The 20026-nt window shown below is 47.2% G+C and overlaps 1 protein-coding gene across 1 annotated transcript; it reads left to right on the top strand.

Annotated features, from left to right (window-relative positions):
• The first annotated feature begins 12240 nt into the window (after window positions 1-12240).
• LOC139047628 (uncharacterized) lies at window positions 12241-15330 on the top strand. The gene is made up of 2 exons (XM_070521477.1): window positions 12241-12393; window positions 12634-15330. The coding sequence occupies exons 1-2, from the start codon at window positions 12241-12243 to the stop codon at window positions 15280-15282; spliced, it is 2802 nt and encodes a 933-aa protein (XP_070377578.1). The 3' UTR covers window positions 15283-15330.
• Window positions 15331-20026: the final 4696 nt, after the last annotated feature.

Raw genomic sequence — 20026 nt, 5'->3', positions numbered from 1 at the left:
CTGCCCGCAAGAAGGGGAATAGTGGCAATAGTGGCAATCATAGTGGCAATACGGCAGATGGCACACAACTGCAATTTTGGAACTATGCTGGACAGAATGATAAGGGAGCCTATTGTGTCCGGCATCAGATCCAAGAATGTGCAGAAGCAGCTGCTAGCGACGAAAGATCTGAATCTTGAAGATGCCGAGGGTCTTGCCCTTGCCGCAGAGAGCGCTGAACGCGATTCGGAAGGTATTGTTACGGACCAAGAGCAAGCAAGATTGCTAAAGCTCTCTGGGCAATACGAATCGCGCGCGAAGTCGCAAGGCGTGCAACAATGCAAATGTTACGGTAGACGTAGTCACTAGACCAATGCTTGTGGACTAATCAAGTGCTAATGTTACAAGTGTGCACGGCCAGGGCATCTAGCGAGAATGTGTGCGGTAAATGAGACAAGCAAAATGCTAGCAGTAACTGCTCAGGCAAAGGAAAGCGAAGAGAGTGATAGCAGCACGTCACAAATCTGGTCCTTGACTACCAGGCGCTCTCTCATACCGCCCATCAGGAAAACCTTCGCGTGGAATGGCATCGAAATAATGATGGACATCGATACTGGTTCCCCTGTTTGTGTCATTCCCAAGAACATTTACAAATTGCACTCTCACCGATGGCCGCAGCTGCGAAAGGCGGAAGTGCAGCTTTCATGCTATCTCGGAAAGTTGCCGCTTCTGGGTGCACTGACAATGCCAGTTTCTTATGACGGTACAACAGTGCAGTGCAGTCTGACTGTTTTAGACTGCAATGGCCCCAGTCTATGCGGTCGGGACCTGCTGAAAAAATTAACAGATGAACGCATTCAGGTGCTGAGCGTGTAATCGACGGCTCCTGTGCCAAAACAAGCCTTGGAGGACGTGCCGACGCTACTCCAACAACACTCCGACCTTTTTACTGAAGGCGCTGGTCTCACGAAAGGCCCGCCAGCCCGACTGCACATCAAGGCTGGAGCAAACCCCAAGTTCTTCAAGGCAAGGAAAATTGCTTTTGCACTTCGTGATAAAGTGTCTAAGGAGCTTTACAGATTAGTGTCAGGTGGCATAATATCTCCAGTCCCTCATTCCGAATGGGCAACGCCCATCGTGCCAGTTTTGAAGAAGGACGGAACAGGCGCGTTTGCGGGGACTTCAAGGTTACACTAAACCCTGTGTGCGATGTTGACCAGTACCCCTTGCCTGTAATAGACGATATTTTTGCAAACCTGTGTGGAGGAAAAAAATTCAGTAATTTAGACCTTCGCGATGCTTACAATCAGGTCGAACTTGATGAAGACTCGCTGAAATTAGCAGTGGTAAACACACAAAAAGGGCTCTTTTGCTACAACAGGTTACCGTTTGGCAGCTCATCGCTCCAGCGATATTCCAACGGAAAATTGAATCTGTGCTGCAAGGACTAAAAGGGACCCAGGGTTATCTAGACGACGTCCGGATAGCCGAGAGCAGCGATGCTGAAAACGTAAACCTGCAAGCTACGTGCTACAGCGTTTCCGCGAGAAAGGTGTCAAGCTTCGTTCCGACAAGTGCAAGTTTGGTGGATAATCAGTGACATATCTTGGCCATCGTATCGATGCTGAATGGCTACACCCACTCGAGAAGCACGTGGATGCAATCAGGCTAGCCCCTTCACCGCGAAATGTTGCTGAGTTGCGATCCTTTGTGGGAATGGTTACATTTTACAATAATTTTTTGCCAAGTCTTTCCGCTATACTTTCACCCTTGTACAGCCTTCTTGAAGATGCAAAATGGGTTTGGCACGAAAAAGAAGACGCGGCATTTCAGAAAGCCAAGGATGCTTTTTGTTCAGCCCCATTGCTAACGTACTTTATCCGCAGCTGGAGTTGATGTTGGAATGCGACGCGTGACCTTACGGTGTCGGTGCTGCCCTTTTCCATCGAATAAATGGTGAAGACAGGCAAATTGGTTTCCGATCACGAACGCTCACCTCAGCAGAGAGAAAATACTCCCAAATCGAGCGCGAGGCTTTAGCCCTGGTATTTGGCGTGACACGGTTCCGCGATTACCTGTTGGGACGGGACTTCACGCTTGTAACGGACCACCACCCCTTGTTGGGCCTTCTCAGACAGGATCGTTATTCTTCTGTCATGGCTGCCGCCCGAATTCAGCGCTGGGCGCTTTTGCTCGAGCATACTAGTACAAGCTGATCTGTAAACCTGGCAAACAGATGCTAATTTCTGACGCTCTAAGCCGTTTGCCTCAATCGCTGCAGGCGCCGCTAGCGGAAACCGAAGATCTGTCGGAAATGGTGCTTAGCATAGACGAATGGGACCAGTCAGCGGTTTCCCACCAGGAGATTCAAGCACTCGCAGCAGCTGACGGTTTTTTGCAAATTATATGCAGGTACGTGACTGAAGGGTGGCCCTCCGTCGTAGAAGATGACAGCACAGAAATGGCGGAATTCTGGAAAAGGCGACAAGAGTTGTCTGTAGAGAAAGGGCTGTTGTACTGGGGCCATCATGTGGTGATACCAAGTGAGGCGCGTCAGAAACTGTTGAAGATGCTGCACGAGTCTCATCAGGGGGCGTCTACCATGAAGACAAGGGCGAGGGCTAGATTTTGGTGGCCAGGTCTAGCTCGAGACATTTGTAGAATGGTCTCAGACTGTCGAAGCTGCGTGCTGGCTCTGCCCATGCCACCTGCACGGAACCCCGTTAGCTGGCCGATTTCACGAGAGAGGTGGTCACGGCTGCATGCCGACTACGCAGGGCCCATTGCAAACAAGACGTTGTTGGTAATCGTCGACGCACACAGCCATTTGATAGTAGCCATTCCAGTATCTCGAGCAACGGCTAATACAACTGCCGATTGCATGCGAACCTTGTTTAGCAGGTTTGGTTTGCCTCGCACCATAGTTATGGATAACGGTGCGCCCTTTACCGGTTCAGAGTTTGCTGTATTTGTGCAGAAAATAGTAATCGAGCATATTCGCACCCCTCCTTATCACTCTCAAAGCAATGGTCTCACCGAACGGGCAGTGAGAACTATCAAGGAGGGCTTGAAGAGAATGCCTGGTGTGGTGTTGGAAACTGCTTTGGCTAGAATAATTTGGAACTACCGAAATTCGCAACAGGCTTCAGGGTTTTCACCGTCTGAACTTCTTCTTGGGTACCGTTTGCGTACAAGACTAGATGTGTCTTCCTCCCAGGAGCCATGAAAAGCCCAAGAATCCAGCGGCTGATTCCGCCAGTTGGTACTTCGCCCCTGGAGATGCCGTCTGTGTGCGCAACTACGGAATAGGAGAAAAGTGGACACCAGGCAAAGTAAAATCGACGAGTGGTGCCCGTTTAGTCACTGTGGCTACCGAGGACGGTGTCGTTCGACGACATGTCGTCCAGATCCGGAAACGTTAATCAGAGAGACGGAAGCAGAGAAATATCAAGTCCAGAGGAATCACCTTCTATGACCTTAGGGGCACCGAAAAACGAGGCTCCCGAAGGGCCTGTTCCTGACCTTCGTCGTTCCACAAGAACCAGAAAGCCAGTGTAGCGCTACGGCTACTAGGGGAAAGGAATGCTGCAGATAACCTACTCGGAGCCAGGTGCGCCTCTCCGCGCATGCGTCTATGGTCCCTCTTTCCTTCTTTCTCTCTTTTCTTTTCTATATATATTTCCGAGCTGGAAATAAAGCGTAGTCTTTTTGCTCTGCGAATCGGCCTGGATTTCATCGCGTAGCTGCCGGTCTTTGGCCGGTAGAACGTAACAATGCCTATCCTCGGGCGACTGATAGAGGGGATCGTGCGCCAGCGATACTTTAAACATTTTAAATGATGTTGGCGCCCGGGGATTGAGGCGGCCACTCCAAGAGAGTGACGGCGCGCCCTTCCAGCAGTTCCAAGGCGGATTTAAAGTGGTGGCGAAGGCTAGGCCGAAAAGTGGTTTAGCGCGACTGCAGCACAACCAGAGGATGGGGGGCAAAACACTCATATAAAGAAATAATAAAGCTACAAAACTGGAATGTAATCTGCCAATAGAAAAGAAAAAATATATTAGCACCTTGTTTTATGAAAGAGGTAAGTCATTTTATTAAAACCTGGCAAATTTTGTATTTTTGCAACACTCTTGACCTGCCCCCTATTCATGAGTGTGCGGTGTATTACAGGGCGTCTTTGCAGGCCTTGTTTCGATACCCGGCTAACCCGGCCACAGTGGCGGGAGCTTACGAAGCGATTTCTTATCGCCAGGTGTCTGCGATGGCGCGCCTGGTAAAGCGTATAAATTTAGCTCGCCGGTCTCAAAATGCTCCTTTTGCGAAGTTTTCGTTGTCCTTGCACGTCGCTTCTTTGTCACCGTTCGGTAAGATTTGCAGCCCGCTGCACCGCTGCGGCAGTTTTCTCGGTTTTGTCGTTTCCTTCGGCGTGCGGCCAGTGCGAAGTCTTTTTCCGTCTTTGCACGCTTCGCGCTCTTCTTTTGAAGCGCTTAGCGCTTCATTTCAAGATGAGCTTGCGGCATGTGAAGAAACGATGCTCCGTGGTACACTGCGACAGCGTGGATAGTACCATTGGTGTCACGCTACACCGATTCCCGCTGGACTTTCACAGGTGAGCTCTTGACGGTTTCGTCTGCTCTAGGTATGCGCGATAGCTTCGATATGGTTTCGCCGGGCTGTTCGCTCGTGTTTCATAGCTGTAACCCGTTCGTGCGTACTTGGCTTCATGTTTTCGGGGATATTTATGTACTACACTGCAGGGCACACACTTTCAGTGCTGAGGTGTGCGAAAGAGGCCCCATTTTTTCTAATTTATAGTGAGTTTCATGCAGCCGACTATCACCAACGTGAACTTCACACCGGGCTCTCAGGAGCAACCACGTGCACGCTACTGACCGGGAGGCCCATTTAGAACAAAGTTTGCTACCTGACAGCTCTGAGTACGACATTGTTTAGTTTTGCAAAACCATGAAGCCGATTTGAGGATCCCCTCACAACTGGGAGTATCGAAACTCAGCCTCGTGTATGTGCGCGGCCTTGAGGAGGCTTTAACTGGATTCGCTCAGCAGGAGTTATTGCCTGCCTTGGTATTGCTGTCCTACATATACATGACTGTCAGGGTAATTTTAAATGCACTTCACTTTCGTCACTCGTTGAGCTTAGAAAAGCAGCTAGCCGCGTGGCATGAGGATGAGCGTTACCGCACTCTGGGGCGCAGAGAGCTTGGCGCGAGCATTTACTACCATAGTTCAGATGTAATGCAAGTATAATTTACTGCAGTTCGCAGTGACAGGAATAATGACGCATTGACATTTCGAGTATGCGTATTCCTTTTGGAGCAGTTGTATCTAACGTGCATGTTGCATCACGTCCAGGTGCCGAGCGTGGGCGCAGTTCTGCCGCAACGTCAGCCTGGAGAAGGCGCCGTCGCAGCTACGAGAACTCAGGATTTGCTCGAGGCACTTCGAACCATCTGTGTATCTGCCGTCAGGAAGGCTGCGACACGATGCTTTGCCTACTCGAGCAAGCATTGCCGGTAATTTTTGTTATCAAACTTTTAAAGCATTCGCCGCTCTTGAAATGTCAGGTTTTGTGAAAAAATGAAATTTTTCCTTTTTGTCGTAACCGTAAACCGTCTAGCGTCTTTTGCAAAACGAATTATGTATCTGTCTTGTGGCTTTAAAAATTACAGTAAATTTTTACCTGCACCCTGCTGAGCGGAAACGAAAATGGAAGTATCGCTATCACGTGAGCACATATAATTATATACGTGTGTGCGCGTGCGTGTGCGTGTGTGTGTGTGTGTGTGTGATTTCGTTTCTGCTCGATATATATATAATCGCTTAGTTTAGCGATTCAACAGTTGTAAGTATTTGAATCAACTAGAAGCTCACACAAGGGGGTGCTCCAGCCCTTTTATTTGTGTACTTTCTGTATGCCGTGCGGCATTGTACAAGGCGTATTTTTCCGCTGTTGGGATCGAAACTTCTTTTCTCCCGGTATGCACTGTACACTGTATGTGAGGTTCGTGAGAAATGTCCAACATAGCATAGAATTAGGTTTGTGCTTATGGTAAGCTAATGGCGCAAGCTTAGTAGGCGAAGGGTGCTCAAGCGAATTTCTAGGCACGGGTGCGGAAAAAGTACACTGACGGTGTGAATACTCTTGCCTGATATTTCCGGTAAAAAAAAGGATAATGGAAGTGGGATATTTGGTAGTATGGTATGGCAAAGGGCTCCAAAGGATCTTAACGTGAGTCTGTCAGTCTTCCGGTTCAGGCTGTTTGATGCCGCTAGCCACTTCAGCAACGGAAACCAGGCGACTCTACATGTTTTGCAGCAAGTGGGAGTTGAATCTTTCATATTCACCGTGAAACCTTGTCTCATGAACGGTCCCTGTCGTGTCCAGAGGGCATTCTCGTCCTTCCTTTGATACCTCAAAAGAAGTGAGGGGGAAAAAAGGGTGAGCCTTCCTAAATGTTTGATGAATTTTAGTACTCCAGAACTTTGCTTTCTTGTATGCAGAGCTTCTTTTTTCACCTTCAGTCTTATCAGGATGCAATCTTATGCCGACTTGGGCAAGGTATGCTTGGTGAAAAGCTTCTCGAGATATTGTGTGCTCATGTGTTATGTATCAAAGCACGCACTGACCGATTATAGAAATGCACTAATAATTGTTTGTGTTGTTGCCTTTTACCTCAATATTCATGCTAGCGAAAGCCAATGTTTGTACAGGTTTTTATTTTTTGCGATAATTGCTTACGAATTCATTCTTGTTGCATCTCATTGCGTAGGCCATAGGCTGACCTGCATAAATCTGTAAACAATATGGGGCACATTACTTGATTTGCGAGCTATCGTTGTTTATGTGATAGGCGAATTTCGCACTCTTCGAAGTAAAACATAGCATATGAAAATTGCAAATGATTTACTGGTGCTCCACAGCTGCTGATGACATCAAACTAATGTGCCTAACGATTAAGGGTGGTAAACAGAATTTTATTTCATTGGATAAGCATTTTTCTTTCTAGAGTGATGACAATGTGAACCGCATGCTGTGGAAGCTATAGTTCTTTGGAAATTATTTACTATAAAGGTACTGAATTCTCTTTTCTCTACGCAATAATGTTGCCATTTCAGACACCTCAAGCGAATGCAGCAGCGACATGGACTGTTCACAATGTCTGAGCGAAACTTCGGCATCAGTGCGCCGGGCTGGAGAACCAGGTGAGCAGGGTTGTATGCATAATTGACATAAATCTTTTGAAAATGGTGACTGAAAGCTCATTGGACTGCTTCCTATGATAGCTGCTGTCTCCGGTGAACCTGTTTCCAAGGGGTACGTCCAGAGTCGGCCGTCCCAGTCGCTGCTACTCTTCCAAGAAGGTGATTGTTATTTCGTATCTGCTCGAACAGCCTGAGGAGGTATGGCTCAGAAATATGCTACAATTCCTTGTCTGTGCGCTGTGCTGATGCAGATCGTGCCTGCCCTACTGGTTCTACGCTGAACCAAGCTCGTTCCCACGCCAGTGGCTTCATAATGGTTCAGTGTAAGTGTTAATTCCACCTGTGGTGCTTAGTTATTATTTGTGCATTGTTGGGTTGCTGGCTTCCCTGTCAGAACTGTGCTGTCACTACATTTTGTTGTTTATATTCTGTGGGCGCAGCTGACCACACATATGCAGGACCAAGCACTGAAGCAAGCGCTTCATCTCTGGAACCTGGCACGGCAGGGGTGGCCGCAACACTGTCAGCGAGTGCTGATCTGTCACCAGGAGCTCCATTCAGCAGTTCGCCTCTTTCTTATGAAGGTTAGCAATTTTACAACGCTTTCGCAATATTGCGCACTTTTTCGTGCTACAGGACTACATGCAGCTATGACTAAACCCGACGTAGTAACTTATTGCTCTTCCGTCGACTCTGTACGTTGCAGGATCTTTCACCAGCCCCATCAATGAAAGGCGGCCACTGCAAAAATTTCGAGCCAAGCTCAGGCAGCTGCGTAACCGCAACAAGAGGCTGCAAGGACTGCTGCTGCAGCGCCGTCGCATGAAGACCACTGCCGAATTGGTAGATAGTCTGCGTGAGCATTTAACACCAGCTGTTGCTGCTTTTGTTGAAGCTCAGTTAAAGATGCACAATGTCCGCAGGTTTGGTCGTCGCTGGTGCAGCCAAAACAAAACCTTTGCTTTAGGTTTGTACTTCCACAGCCCAAAAGGTTACAGATATTGCAGGAAACTCCTGAAACTTCCATCTGTTAGGTCACTGCAGCTGTGGCTTGCACACGTACCATTGAGGGTTGGATTTTATCCTGAAGTTTTTGATTTGATCGAGAAACGGGCAGCGTCTTTTCCACGGCAAGACAGGGCTTGCACCATAATTTTTGATGAAATGCATGTTTCAAAGGAGCTATCGTACAATCCAGTGTCGGACAAATTTGAAGGCCTTGAAGAGTACAGTGCAGCACAAGGTCCAAATCTTGCAAACAAGGCGCTTGTGTTCATGACCAAAGGAATATGTACGCCGTGGAAGCAGCCTCTTGGCTACTTCTTTGCAGATAAGCCAGCGCCTGCAACTGTTCTGCATGACCTTCTCTTCAAATGACACAAAATGTTGGTTGGAGCTGGATTGCAGCCTGTGGCTGTGGTTTGTGATCAGGGGAACCAAAATGTTTCTCTGTTTTCGAAACTTGTGACCCCTGAAAAGCCGTACTTAAGTGTGAATGGTGAACCGCTTTTCTTTATTTTTGATCCACCGCATTTGCTCAAGTGCTTGTGCAATATGCTCTTCAAGTATGACTTCAGGGTAGGCAGTGACACAATTAAAAGCTCGTACATACGACAGGCTTATGAGAAGGATCGAGAAATGCAAATTCAGTCCATCCCAAAGTTGAGTGCCCGGCACTTTAATTTAACTTTTGCTTTGAAGATGTCTGTGAAACTCGCAGCACAGGTATTCAGCAATCATTGCGCTGCTGCATTGTGCACATTGGTAACATTCCAACAGTTGCCATCAGAGGCTATCCACACAGCCAGATTTGTTGAGAGGATCGATAGACGCTTTGACAGTCTAAATACTTCACAGAAGCGGGGAAAGTCTCCGTATGCATCTGCAATTTGTGCAGGATCTGTGCATGAAGAGTTTTTGGAAGAGTGTATTGCAGTTTTCGAAAACATCGAAGTTCTAGGCTGTGCGCGGAAGCCTCTTTGCATCCGTGGCTTCTGCCAAACTATGAGGGCTGTGCTGCTGTTATGGAACCACCTGGCCTCTCGCTATGGTTTGACATACCTCCTTACCAGGCACCTGAACTAGGATGCACTTGAAAACACCTTTGCTATTGTTAGGTCGAAATCTGGATCGAACAGCAACTCGTCTTGCCGGCAGTTTCAAGCAGCATTTAGGCATCTTTTAGTTAGCAACCTTTTCAAACTGTCGGAAAGCAGCAACTGTGCTGAAGACATGTCTAGCCTTCTAGCCACTCTCCCAGTTTGTTTATCTAAGTCTGCTCCTTCTCTCTGTAGAGCTGCCACATCTTTGCCAGTTGCAGTAGAAGTTTTGCCATATGATTATCAGTCTCCAATACTAGAGAACAACATTGTCTATTTTGCTGGATGGCTTGCCTACAAGTTTATGAATGATCACAGGTGTGTTACAGGGACACATACGTGCGAGGTGAGGCTAGAAAATGCCGCCTTTCCCGATCAGAGCCAAGTTTTCTTGTACTTAAGTGTCAAAAATCCTGGAGAAGGTGACTTTGGGAGCCTGTCAGCTCCTACACCTCCGTTTGTAGCTTTCATCAATGCTTGCGAGCAGGTTTTTGTCGCATCTAGTTCCAATATTGTGGGAAAAGAACAAGTAGGGCACGATCTGTGCATGTTGCTTCATGCCAAGGTAGAAAAATCGCTGACTGTGTGTGGTGATGACGTTTATGATGGTTTGTTTGCCCTGTTCGTCAGGGTGAGGCTGCATTGGCTTGCACGCAGAAAAAATCTCGAACTGCACAGTCAAACTACTAAACCGAAAGCCACGAAGCAAGCACTGAGGCTAAGTAAATGAAAAGGATGCAATTCCCGAGCTGTTGGCTGAATATTTTGTGAAGTTGCAGGCTATTATGCAGCCTGTGCAACAAATCAGCTTAGTCTGGTTTAACGGTTGCAAAGGGTTTTTTCTGGTTCACAGCCTGGTTTCATTCTTTTATTTTTTACTTGTGTATTTTGATTTGCTAGGATGTGACGTGGTTGCTCACAGGGGCAATGGTTTAACAATGTAGCATCTTTCATCGTTCATTCCACTATGTCACTCTTTTAGGGTACTTTTATGCCATGTACAGCCTGTTCAAGTGTCACCTATGTACTTGTGCAATATTGTCAGATAAAACGCCATACCGATAAAGCGAATGCCTCTGAAAGGAGACTTTCTAGGCAATGGATTAACCTAGTTTCCGTGGCGCTGGGGTTAATTTTTCCACCTGCTCGCCTCCCCTGCAGTTCCGTGCTGGCATGTATAGTGAAATCAACCATTGTCATCATAACTACCACTCGGCACCACTGGCCACCAGGCCACCTTGTAGCAGGCTAGTTGCATCTCAGAGTTTTTAGTAGGATCTTTATCAGCGCAACGAACAGAACAGCGCTGGACTTTTATCTGGCTATATTGTAGCGTACAGTACACTGATTACATGCTTTACTGCCCCGCGAATGTCCTAGCACTTCACTGTACGCTGTACTTCATGTGTACTTTTGTTGACGTAAAATTACTTCAAATTGATCCGGCTAACGACTAGAAGTACTCTGGAGATGGTACGCCGGCTCAATGTATGGTATTTGCTCCTACGTTGAGCACGTTTGAGGGTGCTAAAGCTGGCTTTAACATTGCCTTGCAGATGTAAACGCACCTGCTATATTCTTTCAGCTGAAGAAATTAAATGTAAAGAATAATCCCAGTGTGCTCTATGGTCTGTGTTGATGCGCCTGCTTATGTCATGTTTTGTTTGCTTCAATTGAAGCTGTCGTAGCATTGTTTTCCATACTTTTCAATTTCCTAACTGACAACGTTCGTGGCACTTCAGGGCTTTTTCCTATGTGCACTGTGACTATTGAGATGATTAGCCAACTTAAACAATACTGCTTGTGCTGCCTGTGACATGTATTTTTTGTTTGTGTGCCAAGGGTGTGCTTTGTGACTGTATTTGTTTGGTTGCTGCAATAAACAATGAATATGAAACTATGAAAACCATACTTGCCGTACACTCTATTGCGAACTGTGCACTTGAGCCAGTGCTTTGTGCATCATACCTTCCTGTACTCAAAAGCTCTCAAAAGTGCTAGCACCAGTATTTGCACTACGAATCATGCATGCTTCGCCAGTGTCTGGAAGTGTTGCTGCCTTTCTATGCTGCCCCTCCTTTACCAGTCACTTTCATTGCGTTCCCAATTGCACATTAACAAGGCCATAACTAGCAGGAACTCGAGCACATTTGACTGGCAAAGGTTGGGGCGCGATGAAAGGCAGCAACCTTCGAGAGGTACGGGCTCGAAAACGCGGATTCTACAGAAAGACCGCTTTATAATTCGCGCCAAAAGCATACGTATGCGTGACGTCATTCTACGTCAGGTTTGCGTAGTTTGCCTCCCAAAATCCAGGGGGAGCTGGAGTGCCCACGAGCCGCCATTTTTTGGACCAATGGGCGTCTATGCAACACCCTCTAGACTAGCTAAGGCCTCTCCATATCCTCCTCTCTTTTGTGTCTACGTCATCACACTACGACGGACCAGCTCTCGGCGCTTTCGAGGAGCGGCCGTCTTGCCCCCACTTTCTCCAACCGGCCTCCATCTTCTTCGTGCAACAACGCATGCGCGGAGCAGTACCAGCCGAAGTATCGAATTTAAGAAAACATTTTGATACTTTCATTGCTGCTTTGCTGCAAAAATAAAAATGCTATTTTGTAAAAATTTATACTTTTTGTTGAACCGCTTATTTTGGAAGGTAATATTGTTTTATGTACATGGTTTTGTTATACTTTTACGTATTCGTACAGAGTGCTCGACTGGAAAATGCGTTCGCACTGCGGTAAACATCAGTGCTCCTTCATTTCGTGAATGTTGTTGCACGTGTTCGCAGTTCTGCGTTTCTTTTTTTTTCGTGCAGCGTGTGTCACGAAACTCAACGCTGTTTCAGAGTTAGCACCAGTACGGTAACGTCGTCGGTAACGACGAGGAAGTACTTCAGTGCCGGGAGGCGTGTGTCCAGTGTGCAGGCTGTGATAATGCCCGGGCATTGTTGCGTACCGCGGTGCCGCGGGAACTATGACGGTGGTGAGCGTGTGCGTGTCTTCACCTTCCCTTCGGACCCAGCAAGAAGAGCTCAATGGATTAGAGCTATCCACCGTGCGAACTTCACTCCAGGAAAGCGGTCGGTGGTAAGGAAACATTCCTTTAACTGTCGTTGTTACGCCTCCCTTAGTTGTATTGAAAACGCTGCAGGCAGCATGTTGCGAGATGAATCCGTAGTGCTGCCTCTTTCGGACCGAGTAAATTTGTGTTGCTGACATTCAGTTCGCACGAAATTTATAGAAATTTCTCGCACTGTCATGCACCTGTATGATCTTTAAACTTCAGGTTCTAAAGCTTTTACTGTCTTTGTTTTTTTCTTATCCCAGGTCTGCGAGCGCCACTTTAAACCGTCCGACATGGTAAATAGAACAAGCTACACGGATACCAAGACCGGCAAAGTGATTGAAGTGACACTGAAGCTCGTACGGCTACGACCTGATGCTGTCCCGAGCATACTTCCCGACTGCCCGGCATATCTTTCTGCCCCAAATGCAACCACGTCTCGAGAGGCCCCAGATGAAAAGAGGATGCGCCGAGAGGCAGCTGCGTTACAAGATGCCATCAACTTGTCTACTGAAACACACCAGGCGGAAGAGGTCAGAAACAAAATTGACAACTTTCAGGCGCTGTTGAAATGCATACCATCTATCAAGGTCTCCAAATTCTGGACGGTTGTTTCCCAGCATGACTTCATTCTCTTCCTCAATCTGACTGTCGATGGTGCCCCAGCAATCCAAAAGTCCGTTAAAGTCACCGAGGACCTCTCTTCAAAGCTGTATTTTCATGATGTCGAGGTCACCAAACTTGATGGCGTGGAGATCATTCCAAAAACTGTGAATGATATTGAGTGCTTGACAGGTCTGTTGGATGCTGTTGAGAGCTGTGATAAGGTTCCTGCCTTCCGCAAACCTGAAGACAAGACAGGTGGCATATTGAAGCTCGTGCTATCTCTTCTTGAAGACGCAACAAACCAAGAAATGCAAGACGAAGAGCGGCAAGATGCTATGACATTTTTAAAGGAACAAGTCTTTCTCCTTTTAAGCAAGTCACCCCGCTACTCTTCAGAGCTGTTGGTGTTTTCCAGCCTTCTATTTACCATCTCTCCTCATGCTTATAGGTACTTGCGTAACTACGGAGGTCTCACATTGCCACATGAGTCCACGATCAGGCGTGTATGCAATGCACATGTTGTAAATCCAGCAGCTGAACAGCAGGATGCTTCTTTCCTGCTTTATGCGAAGAAGCTCGCGAGTGCAATGAAGGACCATGAGAAGTCGGTGGTTCTCATGATGGATGACATCCATCTACAGGCGTATTTTGATTATAAGGGTGGCACGATTGTCGGCACTGCCAGCAACACTTCAAATGCTGCAAAGACAGCTCATGTCTTTATGATCCAAAGCCTCCTGTCATCACAGAAAAGTGTTGTTCACATTTTGCCAGTAGAACAAATCAATGCTCAACAGCTGAACACTGTGCTCCACAGCATCATAAATGAGCTTGAAAAAACTGGGCTTCGCTTCATTGCAGTCATCACAGATAACAACTCTATCAATCGCAAAACAATGTCTCTCTTTGGATTGTCATCAAAAGTCAGCAGCTCCTATCCTCACCCATCAGATGCCACTCGTCCTCTTTTTTTCGTTATTGACCCTGTTCACTTGTTGAAATGTATTCGGAACAATTGGATCAACCAAAAGAACCATGGAACCTGCATGTTTTTTCCTTCACTTATGAATTTGAACTCCAACCCCAAAATTATCACTGTTTCGTTCAAGACCCTTCGTGATCTTCATCTGAAAGAAGAAGACCACCTTATCAAGGCTGCTCCAACACTGTCAGTAAAGGCGCTCAATCCATCTAATATGGAAAGGCAAAATGTGAAGCTTGCACTGAAAGTGTTCAGCCTATCAACCATAGCTGCTCTAGAAACATGCGGTCAACGGTATGCGCTGCAGCATGCAGCTGGAACAGCGGAGTTCTTAAAGGTTGTCGAAACCTGGTGGAGGATTGTTAATGTGAAGTCGCCCAGCAAAGGACGCCGGCTTCGTGATGACCTGCAGACTCCCATTGCAGGAAAGCTGTGTCCACAAGTTGAATTCCTTCAAACCATCATGCAGTGGCTTGACCACTGGGAAAGCTTGAAGTTTGACAATGGAATTCTCACTCGGGAGACCCACAGTGCCTTGCGTCTCACTACTGAAGCCTTGGTCAAGATAATAAACTATTGCCTTGAAGACCTTGGATTTGACTACGTACTTCTGGGGAAGTTCCAGACAGACTGCTTGGAGGAAAGATTTGGGAAGTATAGGCAGCTTTCCGGGTCGCAGTACCATGTGTCCATCAGACAAGTGTTCGAATCCGAACGCAAGCTTCGCCTACAAAGAGCCCTGGCGCTTCCAGACTTGGATTCAGGGGCACCTGCTGTCAGCCTTGATGAGGCGATTCTACAGAGGTTCAACATTGAAGTAAATGACAAGGACTTCGAAATGAAGGCACAAAATCTTCCAGCTATAACGTACGTGGCCGGATACTGTGCCCATGCTGCACTTAAAAAACTTGCATGCACTGCTTGCCGAGCAAATTTGGTAGAAGATGAAGACATCATAATTGAGAATGCAGAAATTATATCAAGCATGAATCGCGGAGGGCTCAAGTTCCCCCAACCTCCAGTTGTGAATGCTGTAATGACTGCTGAAATCGTCCTGGACAAGCTGCGAAGTGAAAAGTATGCTGTGCGATTCCATTCTCTAGCGAACCAAAGGCAAGCCCTTTTCACACTGGCTACCAACCTGATAAAAGACAGTGACAGTTTCGACAAATGTGAAAGTGGGCATAGTCCTCACATTGTTATGCATCACATTCTTAGCGCTGCAACAAACATTCTGCTGAAAAACTATTGCAAAAATAGGAACGACAGTCTTGTGCAAGCAAAAGTTGCTCAAAAACGGAAGCTTAACACTTTAAAATCTTGACTGTTCTGACTCCTTGTGTGCAACACCTCTGAAAGTTTTCTGAATACTTGTACTCTGTAATAAACATATCCTTTGTATGTAACACAGCTTGCTTCAATATTATCAAATAGAAAGGCATCTGCTCACTTCAGATGCCACCCATGAAGCTGTAAGCTGTTCTGAGAGCCATAACTTATGGCAATGTTTTTTTGTCTGTGTGTGGAGAGGGTGACTGTTTGTCTGGAAGAAAAAGGTTACAAATAGTAGTCAGATGCCTGGCAAACAGTCGGCGCTAGGTGACATACCACATGGTTCAATTTTGCCCGAAAATAATTTCAACGTCCGCGTCATGCAACGAGCTAATAATAAAAATAAAGATATATGTGAAGGCACAGCGGGATATCAATCCCCCCCCCCCCCGCCGAAAAAAATGAAAGCGCGGACTTTCAGGCAATCTTAGGCGATAGTAAAAGATACTGAATAGCCAACATATATTCATAATCCGGAAACCACTTTGTTTTTAAACCTGTTCACCGTGGACTGTGTACCGGAAATGACATCGTAGATATACGCCAGCATTCAAAATCAAAATCTTCAAAGGACGATTTCACGTCGCGCTGCAGTTACACAAGAACGAACGCGCAGCAGCATCCCTTCATGAACACGAACTCCGGCGCCCGTCGTAGTGTGATGACGTCACGGAGGAGCAGAGAGGCCTTGCCTAGTCTAGAGGGTGTCAGTCTATGGAGCCTTCGCTACCAGTACATCTACCTTGGCAGTTCTTGCACAACACGAGCAGTGTGGCTCGGCAGCCTATCGTGTTAGAATATATTCGCCTTCCAGGAACGGGCCGTCAAGAATGTATGGTATCAGTACGTCGTCTGCGAGTGCCCTGCACCATTCAGCACTGAACTTACCTTCGAGGCGTATCAGTGGGCGTCGCACAACGCTGACTAAAGAATACCGGCTCATTTCATGCAGTAACGATGAGATCGGCGCACTGCAACTGACTGGAGACCGCTTCCCGACAATGCGGCCTGCGCGCGCCGCCGTAGCAGACGACGCCATTCAAGACCCCGCCCCTCGAGCACCTGCACCTGCGGGAGCTGCTGCCGCCGCCTGACTCAAGCGCTCGCCGCATCGCGATGCAGTGCGCTCCGAGTTTTCCCCTAAGTGTGAAACAGACTGTACGTCATCCTTCGAATAAAACATCCACGCACACACACGTAAGCACACACCGCGCGCAGTGCAAGAGGCAATCAAGGCGGTGCAAACGAGAGATGGGAGAGGCGTACCAAACGCTAGCTGAATTTTACCTCGCATGCGGCGCTCTGAGTGCCGGCTCAGTAGCGCCGCTCTCGGTGCCGTTCAATATGGCGGCGAGGAGTTACGGAGTCGCCATCTATCGCAAGCGCCTCGCTGGCGTACTATGAGGGATCACGTGACGCGCTCCTCATAGGTTTTGCTGTCAGCGCTCACTGAAAACACCACGCGCGAGCTCTCCCGGACATTTCTGTAAGTACTTTCGAAACGAGAGAAGTTTCTTACTGTCTAAATGATAATCTTGGGCAAACTGAAAGCACACAATCGTTTCCAGATGCTATCTCTTTACCGAATACGTACAGTGAACGCCACTGCGCGCGGTCGCCGCGATGGAGCCTCCCGAACCGGCTTCTTGCGTGAAAGGTAGGTAAACGCTGAGAGCAAACTATGCGAAATATGTTCTCACAGTGTTTGTATAACTAAATGGAGTGTAATAGAACGAAGCCTCAATGCAGCGATCGCGCAGATTCGCAGCGACCGACTGCGCGTCTGCGTGCTTGTACGCGCACTGTTTCGCTTTCTCCGCGCGCGCGTTTTCGCACCGTGCCATGAGCTTTAGGACGCAGAATATGAGCATTTGGCAGTATACAAGCAACTATTGTTACGTGGGCACTGTCAGAACTGTTCAAAAATAATTTAATTGTAGAGACTTCGACGCCTACGGGGACTGTGATGCGCCGTCGCGACGATTCAATCTTTTTTTCTTCTAAATTCTTTCACCTTTAAATACTATTTCTCGAGTTGCGTCGCACTGCATGTTTATCGGTGCTCTCAGCGTGCAATTTCCCTCTGCTCCTTTTTTTGTAATCCAGTGCATTAATTCATAACACAAACATGACCATATGCCATGCTTTTTTTAAATGTGCTTCTTATCGCTGCCTTTCCACTCCACTGAACTTGCCAGTATCTATAGCATCGACAAGTTCATCGGCCAAACCGTCATGACATTAGTCGGGCAGCGGACTCGGGCGAGCGTCTCAGTGCGCGTGTTCCGAAGATCGCAGACCCGGCGCCGTAGCAGAAATCTTCCTCGCGTCTGTGCTTGCTGCATACCCGAGTTGTAGCCGATGACTGTTTGCCGGTTTTATGTTTCGCGAGCCAAGCTTCACGCAGCTTGTCCTGCGGCTACGTGGGAATAAGGCTCACACCGGGGTCCGTTGAGTACGTCCGGCATTGCGGCACCGAGCAGTAGCCTACCATGTTGCGCGGCTTCAAAGGCAGCCACTACCTATTGTAGTGCTTTTAAGGGTTGTAATGGAGACACTCAAAGCGGGAAAATTTCACCACTAAATGAGGACCGCAGCGTTCGATGGAATTTAAACTCGTTTTCAGCTCGCTTCGGCGCGCCCGAAGCAGCCGACGTGGCCGCGATGTCCACGTGATCCCTCCTAGCACGTCACGCCGACGGTGGCGCCAGCTTTTCCAGTGGTGGAGCTCGAGGCCATATACAGCGCCGCTCGCGTGACGTCAGGCACGAACTCGCGCCTGTCGTGTGCTACAGTCCGGGCTCTTTCTGTTGTGTTTTCGTTTGTGCGCCCTCGTTCTCTCTGCTTGTGTACTTATGGCGGTAATATCAAATATATTTTTACGTCGTCTTCATTCGCGAAAATTTATTCAAAGAGCTTATTTCTTAGACGACAATGCAGCTCTCAAAGGCAATGCTACAGTGCCAGCCGAAGGAGCGCAGACCAGCGCATTGAGGGTTTTTCATGAGCGGATCGACAACCGCAAGGGCATAGCTTTTAATAATAATCCAGTTATGATACCATACATGCCGCGATGCAACGAGTATGTCACAAACGTTGGCTATATATGACCTTTACGTCACTTACCTTGATTTCAATCTGCTAAAACAGGTTTGCTCATGACGAGTTATTCGGGGTATAGTATCGAATTTCTGCATTTCTTCAGAGAAACACTAGGCAGTAACACAAAGACTTCATTAAAACTGCAGTTAAGATTCTACAAGCACCACTTGCTTCTTTACCTGCTTCTCAAAATTAGGCGGTTCCTCACGTGTTTATGGTAAGTGGCGGTAATTTGAAGTAAAGCTAATGAAGGCTTAGGGCTGTTTGCAGATTACGAAAAGGAATGTACCAATATATATTCCCTTTTTCGTGCCACACGTTCAACTCACTTGAGAAATTTACTGGTGCTTGTTGCTTGAGGAAAATACATGACGGCGAATATACATGTTTGGCGAACTGACACAGGCTGCTTGGCCCAAATATTTTATTAAAATATGCCTTTTCGACCATAAATATATGGCTACAGCCAGAAAGAAGTCGAAGCGTCAATCATTAGTAGTATGGGACATATTGAAGATTTAATTCCCCAGTGGAGGGTAAAAGTCAAGTGAAATATGTAAGGCTTGTAGTGTTTTCTTTATGAAGGTTTGCGAGGGTCTCTTTTATTTATGACGAAGCGAATAGTTCTCCGTTTGTATAACTAAACAACGCTGCATCGAGACATTGTGAGGCAGAAGGTGCTTGAATTTTACTTTTCTAGGCACCTTAAGCTGCGCTGTAGTACCACGAGAATACTTTAGGTAATCGAGTTGGCGCTGTAAAAAATGTTTTATGGTTTCAATTCGAAGCTGTAGTGAACTGATGGGGTTCGCGAAGAACGCGTGCCTCGCCATACCGACAGCCGGTTGCTATCGTTGCGTGAGGGTGAGCCATATAGCCGATAACGGCTACTAAGGGCCACCATGAAACATTTCATCGCTCGCAATTGACTGGCTCTCGATCTTGACCACGAAACTTTTCTCTCAGGTGATTGCTACTATGGTATTTGTGAATCAACTATGTAAATACTCTACATGACGCGCCGTAGTGTTAGCAGCCATGAACAATTCGTTTTTTGGAGGCCTGTTTCAGAGAGGGGTGAAAATAACAGCAGACGTTTTCATAAGAAATGCGCGCCTAACTCTTTCTTTTACGCATAATAAATGGCCATATTTGACTAGAACTCACCAGAGTAATAAGAATAATGATGACAGTTTCGCTGGGCAGTGTCTTTTTAACACGGATAACATGCTGACGCCAATTACCAAGATTTTTCTTCCGTGTAAAATGCAATGTCTCTCATAGCTAAATACTAATGGAAGGAATGTTAAGTGTTTAGCGAAGCAACATGCACGACTTCGCGCATTTAATTTGCAGAAATTCTTTTTACGCAATATCTATGGACAGACACGGCGCACACATGCATGGTAAAACCAGTAGACCCCTTTACCGCTACATAGCTTGCGATATCCAAGCCGCAAATTTTATCGGCTCTCGCGCTTTAGCAGAAGGAACTGTGGTTGAGGCATGGCGGCACAAAGAAGCCGACATATCCTTCAACAAGTATGGCTCCCGCCACCCATACCCCAAGCATACACGAAGGGAACGAGCGAGCGCGGCAGCCGAGCGAGCCGCAGCGAGCGGCGTCCTGGCCG

Source organism: Dermacentor albipictus, chromosome 7 (genome assembly GCF_038994185.2).
Source record: "Dermacentor albipictus isolate Rhodes 1998 colony chromosome 7, USDA_Dalb.pri_finalv2, whole genome shotgun sequence".
Lineage (NCBI taxonomy): Eukaryota > Metazoa > Arthropoda > Arachnida > Ixodida > Ixodidae > Dermacentor > Dermacentor albipictus.
This window is presented reverse-complemented; position numbering and strand designations above follow the sequence as displayed.